Below are 6,131 nucleotides of genomic sequence, written 5' to 3'. Positions count from 1 at the left end.
ATAAAATAACAAATATATATATATAAAATTACATTTTTAAGATATATATATATATATATATCTTAACTTGTGTTTGGATGACTAACCAAAGTTTGAATTAAGTTTTGAAAGGGTTTGGAATGACAGGAGGGTGAGTAAATTATGGCAGAATCTTCTTTTTAGGTTCATTCATTCATTGCTTGTCCTATGTAGAGTCATGAGAATGCTGGAGTCCGTCCTAGCATACAAAACCGAAATCAAGAACTTGTGGATCACCATCAGTCACTATACTCACCAATAATCCCTTTCTTCTTTAAGATGTAAACCACTACACCAACGACTGTTATCAAGAGCACAAGCACAGCTCCAGTCACTGCTGCAATCATAGCTAGGTCAATCTCTGGTGGGCAGTCCTGGCAATTTCCATCTGTATAAATGCAAAGAGATAAAAATAATTGTAATTAATTAAGGATGTCACAAGCAAAACAAGGGGGAAATAAAAGTTCACTATTTATAATTTCTTTTTATTCCGGTATCAAGTGATGTTTCTGTCTGTATGTGTATCTGTTTTAATTACCCCATTTGATGATAATTGGTTCTTTGAGGGTTCTGTGAGCACAAGCACAGCTCCAGTCACTGCTGCAATCATAGCTAGGTCAATCTCTGGTGGGCAGTCCTGGCAATTTCCATCTGTATAAATGCAAAGAGATAAAAATAGTTCTAATTAATTAAGGATGTCACAAGCAGAAAAAGGGGGTAATAAAAGTTTATTTATTTATAAACACTATTTATCATTTCTTTTTATTCCGGTATCAAGTGATGTTTCTGTCTGTATGTGTATCTGTTTTAATTACCCCATTTGGTGATAATTGGTTCTTTGAGGGTTCTGTGAGCAACAAAACAATCATAATTTGCTTTTTCATTCTCCTGGGTCTCCACACTCTTCCTCAGCTGGAAGGTGCCATCATGGTTTGGTCTGATTCCTGTGGATTCAGTCTCATCTTCAGGCAGAGATGTGCGATATTTCCTAATGAACAACACTGTGTCTTTGGGGTAGAAACCGGTGACCATACAGGTCAGCTTGGTTTTGTCGCTGGTAGACCTTTTTGCAAACATATGAACATCTGGAGGAGCTGAAAACACAGGAATCAGTTCATTAAACAGTTCTATCTCTAAAACAGCTACAAATCATCAAACAAATACTAACACGTTTACTCACAGCCATTTCTGAGCTCATTTTCTCCATATTCTGTAAATTTGTTGAGCCAGTCCACACAATTTTTTCCTAGGTAGCCTTTGGTGTATTGGTTTAGGAAGGGCATATTGTCCCATTTACTCTTGGTTGGTAGAGCTGCGTAAACTGGAGCGACCCACTGAGACTCTCTATCATCAAACGACAGAAAGTTTTCTCCATCATAGCCGTACTCATAAACGCCTTTGGAAAACTTCACTTCACTTTCCCATTGCTCAACTTCACAACCAGTTCTCATCTGAAAAACATGAAGATCTGAAATGAAAAGAAAAAATATTTGTAAAATGATAATATTATAATTCAAATGACGTACATGCAGGTCAATCTGTAAGAATGTTCCTCACCTGATTCATGGTGTCTCATGCGTTTCATCAGAATGTCGATATTCACATTAAACCACTGTTCTTTGCTCTTTCTTGACTGGGTGCCTTCTTCCCAGTAATCCTCATATAGTTTCTCCTTCATCCAGGTCTGTTTGGGAATCTTCCTCTGTTCTCTGCTATTGTAATAGTCGATCTGTATGTCATCTAGCAGACCCATAGCAGTGAACTGATAGATGCCCGGCAGATCGACAGGTTTGGACAAAGCCGTGTAAATGTAATACAGCGAGTGTTTCTCTGCAGCGAAGAGCAATAAAATGTGCATTAAATAACTTTTCACTGAAGTGTAAATGTAAAAGTTGCATGCTTCTGAAGAAGAGTCTCAAAACATTTCAGATACAGGAAGAAGCAAATAGACAGAATCTCAATATATGAATCTAGACCTGTTCTCTGAGAGACATTACTAGGCAATCCTAATGATATCAGACAAGATCAGATTCTAGATCAGCTAAGTCTTTATGTAAATTCATTCGAGACTGCTAAAACTTAATCCTGATTCAACTGTAATAAATTACTAATAAAATAATTAACATGTAAATAATTAATGTAGTAAAATAGTTAGTTGTATAGATATACACCTATATAAACATACTTTATTATATACGATTTGTAATCAAATTTCAATTATGTCGCTACCACGTCGTTTAAGACCAGTAAACGAGTTACTTTCACTTTCATTCTCTGCTGAACTACAAGTTAATAATTTACCTGCTTGTATTGGAGTCCAAAAAATACGAAAAACACAAAGCAGCACAAAGATTTTGTCGAAACCCGTGGCCATTATTAAAAAGCTATGCGTGTTACTCTTGTTGACATCGTTGCTTCATCGACGCAGAAACGCAGAAACTGCCAACAGCAGAATGACGTTTTAATCAGTGACGTCATCCGCATCTGGGCGGAAGTGACGCAAGACTGAACCAACAGGTCTTAGATTTTTATAAAGCCTTCGACACAGTGGGGTTTGGAGATTTCTTCTCTAAATCTATGCAAACAATGTATACGAATGCAAACATGTTGTTCTGTTAAACTTAAAGGAGGTTCATTTTCTAGGTTTTATTTAAAACGTGGTGTCAGACACGGCTGTCCCATTTCCCCTTACCTTTTTTTTGTTTGTTTTGTACTCAGCTTATGAATATTTATGTTAGACCAAGCCTCTTAAAAGGTATATCTGTAGCGGGAAGGCATATTATCATATCCCAGCTAGCAGATGCCCACTGTGTCAGAGTCCATCTGCTGTCAGGAGGCTGATCTGGACCATGTATTGCGTGGTAAATCCTGCATCCTGGTGCGCACATGTAGCATACTATGCCTTGGAAGTGGACATGTTGGACGTGGCCGTGCTTGTCAGAGTGGAAACACTGTAGCGTCCTGTTAACAGCAGGAAAGCTAATTGTATTTGCAGGTGAACATAAAATATGTTTCATACCACTACTGGTGAACGAGCCAGTGTAATGTGAAATAATATATGTAATATAATGTAGTGCAAATATATCATTATGAATAGAAAAGTTGATTGAAACAGATGAATAAATGTCCATCGCCACACAGCCTAGAGTGGTTTATTACATTTAAAAACAACAATTATCAATTTATGATCATTCAGAATAAACAGTTATTTTGCCAAGTAGTAGAGTTTGATAGCTAGTTCTTTTTATTTGTTCTCAAAATGTTTACAAATAAGACATACTGTAGGTGGGTAGTGTGTAGCCTGTTCATCTGTCAAGTGCAAAACTCATACAGGAACATTTCATTTATAGAATAGCAGACGTTGATATCATATTGTAGCATCTTTGATACAAACACTTGTTTGTTCCCATAGAGTTCATAGTTTGAGGTAAATTAATTTTCGTTTTCAGTACGGCTATAAAGGTCACACAAAATGATATTCAAACTCACATTAAATGCTTTTAACATTAAATAAAGCACATAATCAGCACCTGAGATCATCACCGTCATAATTTGTGTTTTTCCAGTGGCGACATTGTAGAAAATGAAACTGTTTATAATACAGTCAACTCGTTGCAACCCTCTGTAGCAGCTGGATATGACAAAAACAATTAAACAGTACAAAGAAGCAACATTTAAGAATAAATAGATCCCACACCAATAACAGACTGACGTCAGAAAAAAGAATAATAATACAGAAACAATATTTCACATGGAGCATACAGGATACTTATTAGCATATGAGGTCATTTCTCAAGTATGTTCTGTTTTTTTTATTATTATTATTGGCACTCAGATTTAAAATATTAAAAATGCTGTAAGTGATTGCAGTCTGTCCCTTTAGAGGTACTGTAAGTCTGGAAAACTAGCTCTCTTCATATAAAAAATATTTTCCTTTGAGTACTTGGTATAAAAACATCAAAACATATGTGCTTTAAAGTGCATCTGTTACATCTTCATGTCCTAAATGTCATCTTGCACTGTTTCCATTTGCCCTGATATTTAAAATACAGTTAGCCGGTGATTCACTTCCTCCATAAAGCTACTCACACTGCATTCTGATGGTTTACCAGAAAACCTCTCCTTCTGTGGGAGAAAGAGTGAAATGTCCACAGTGATGTGGTACAAATCTACTTAAAATTTGCCAAGTAAATGCCAAAACAATAGCTAAATCATACCAGTGAATTCTGTAGATATCTGACTGATTATATATTAGGATTACTGGTACCTTCTTGTGGAGGAATTGTAGCATTCTGATGTTCAGGTTCTTGTGAGTTTGTTCTTTTGTAAGCTAAAGGATGTGACAGATATAACCATTTTTGAATACTCTTTGCACTCTATTTTTATTTTAATGTAAATAACAGTTATCCAAAAAATCATGCCAAAACACAGAGAACATGCAGTCATCACAGAGAAAGGCTCAGCTGGGACTCAAATCAAAGACCCCCACTGTGAATTATTCCTTTACATCACAAAACTGAAAACTGGAATGTGTGGATCATCATAATCTGTCACTACTCACCAATAATCCCTGTCTTCTTTAAGATGCAAACCACTAAATGAGCAACTACCAGCACAAACACACCTCCAATCACTGCTGCAATCAAACCTGTGGCAGTCTCTGGTAGGCAGACAGGGTGAGAATCTAGAAAAATGCAAAAGTAGTTTTAATTGAGGATATCCTTAAGCCATATTGCGATTTCGGTTTTATTTCCATTAATCGTGCAACCCTAACCAATTCAACGCACTATAATCTTTCAAAAACATGTTTTCAATTTTATTTTGTTATTTAGTAACATCTATATCCACAAAATCTAAATTTTGTCATCAGACCTGTATTCTGTATTTGTTTCCAGTTGAACTCCAAAGAAGACCTCTCAGGGTGAGTGTAATGACAGAATTTTATTTTTTGGGTGAATTGTACATTTATTTATTCATTCACTCACTCAACCAAACAGTCACTACTCACCAATAATCTCTCTTTTTTTTAAGATATAAACTACTAAAGCAATGACCGCCAGCACAAGTAAACCTCCAATCACTGCTGCAATCAAACCCAGGAAACTCTCTGTCAGGCGGTCATAGTAGGGCTCATCTATAGAGAGGCACAAAGACAAATACAGCTTTAATTATTTAAGGATTTCACAAGCAAAAAAAGAGAGGAAATGTATCTACATGTAATTGCATTAATTGTGTCATTGGGTAGTTGGATATTTGAATATATGTTATTTCTGCAAAGTATCATTTTAATTAAGTAATCTAGAGATACAGTAAAAGGCCCAATAATGGTCACAATCTACAAACTGTGGCGAGTATCCCGAGTCCAGATCAGCGTCCGGGGCCGATCACGGGAATGCGGACGGTCTCTCCCGGGGCTGGTCCGGTTGGGCAGGTCTGGCAGGTAACCTAAAATCCCCCCCCGTAATACCCCCAAAACGAGTTGTGTGTTTCCCCACAGGAAACGCCGCTGCCACACTGATCACAGAAGCACAACACCTGTGCGTGATGAGTGGCGCACCTGGAGCTCGTTCCCGCTGGCCATAAAAGCCAGGAGAAGAGACACCAGCGGGAAGGCACCCCGGAGCTCCAGGCGACATTAATGCTTGTTTCTCCTTATTCACAGACTCCGACGGCACCCCAGGAGAGGGATCTGCACCACGGCACTTCACCCCCCGAGCACCACGCTGAGACGGGCACCGAGCACCATTCATCCGAGCACGTGTGATCAGTGTGTGGGCAATAAATCACCCTCCGGGGCTCTTTCGATCAGTACCGAGTCTGTGTTCTCATTCACCCCGCGACAAAACCTTAAAGTTTCCTTCAGAATGCAAAACTTTTGACCTAAAAGCCAATAAATCATCGAGTTTCCTCAGTGTTGTCTGCATAACCAGAGGTTCCACAATCATTTACAAAAGCACTCTTTATCACAAAATAAATTACAACTTGCAGTAGATTTTATGTGCAACATTAAGAGCAGATAGCAGGCAAAAATTATCTAGAAAATGAAAACTAGAGAGACATAGGAACAAAAAAACTTTTAAAACCAGTTAAACTCTGCGGACCCGGATACGGGT

The 6,131-nt window shown here is 37.8% G+C and overlaps 1 protein-coding gene and 1 pseudogene across 1 annotated transcript; both read right to left on the bottom strand.

Annotated features, from left to right (window-relative positions):
* Positions 1–825: 825 nt before the first annotated feature.
* Positions 826–2,457, bottom strand: LOC107674485 (H-2 class I histocompatibility antigen, Q10 alpha chain-like). The gene is made up of 4 exons (XM_016468464.1): positions 2,320–2,457; positions 1,576–1,848; positions 1,199–1,486; positions 826–1,112 (listed from the first exon to the last, which is right to left on the bottom strand). Exons 1-4 carry the CDS (start codon positions 2,390–2,392, stop codon positions 826–828), a joined length of 921 nt encoding a protein of 306 aa, XP_016323950.1. The 5' UTR covers positions 2,393–2,457.
* Positions 2,458–4,123: 1,666 nt separating this feature from the next.
* The window catches only part of LOC107674473 (H-2 class I histocompatibility antigen, K-D alpha chain-like), a 9,224-nt pseudogene continuing 7,216 nt past the window's right edge, over positions 4,124–6,131 (bottom strand).

Source organism: Sinocyclocheilus anshuiensis, unplaced genomic scaffold (assembly GCF_001515605.1).
Source record: "Sinocyclocheilus anshuiensis isolate Anshui unplaced genomic scaffold, SAMN03320099.WGS_v1.1 scaffold1073, whole genome shotgun sequence".
Classification (NCBI taxonomy): domain Eukaryota; kingdom Metazoa; phylum Chordata; class Actinopteri; order Cypriniformes; family Cyprinidae; genus Sinocyclocheilus; species Sinocyclocheilus anshuiensis.
The sequence above is the reverse complement of the archived record's forward strand: the minus strand, read 5'-3'. Positions and strand labels throughout refer to the sequence as shown.

What these genes read in the sequence shown, in the direction of transcription:
- LOC107674485 (XM_016468464.1), bottom strand. Translation starts at nt 2,392, where the DNA reads ATGGCCACGGGTTTCGACAAAATCTTTGTGCTGCTTTGTGTTTTTCGT. An exon ending in CATGAGACACCATGAATCAG is followed by an intron (nt 1,487 to 1,575) that starts GTGAGGAACATT and finishes TTTTCATTTCAG; the next exon opens with ATCTTCATGTTTTTCAGATG. An exon ending in AAATGAGCTCAGAAATGGCT is followed by an intron (nt 1,113 to 1,198) that starts GTGAGTAAACGT and finishes CTGTGTTTTCAG; the next exon opens with CTCCTCCAGATGTTCATATG.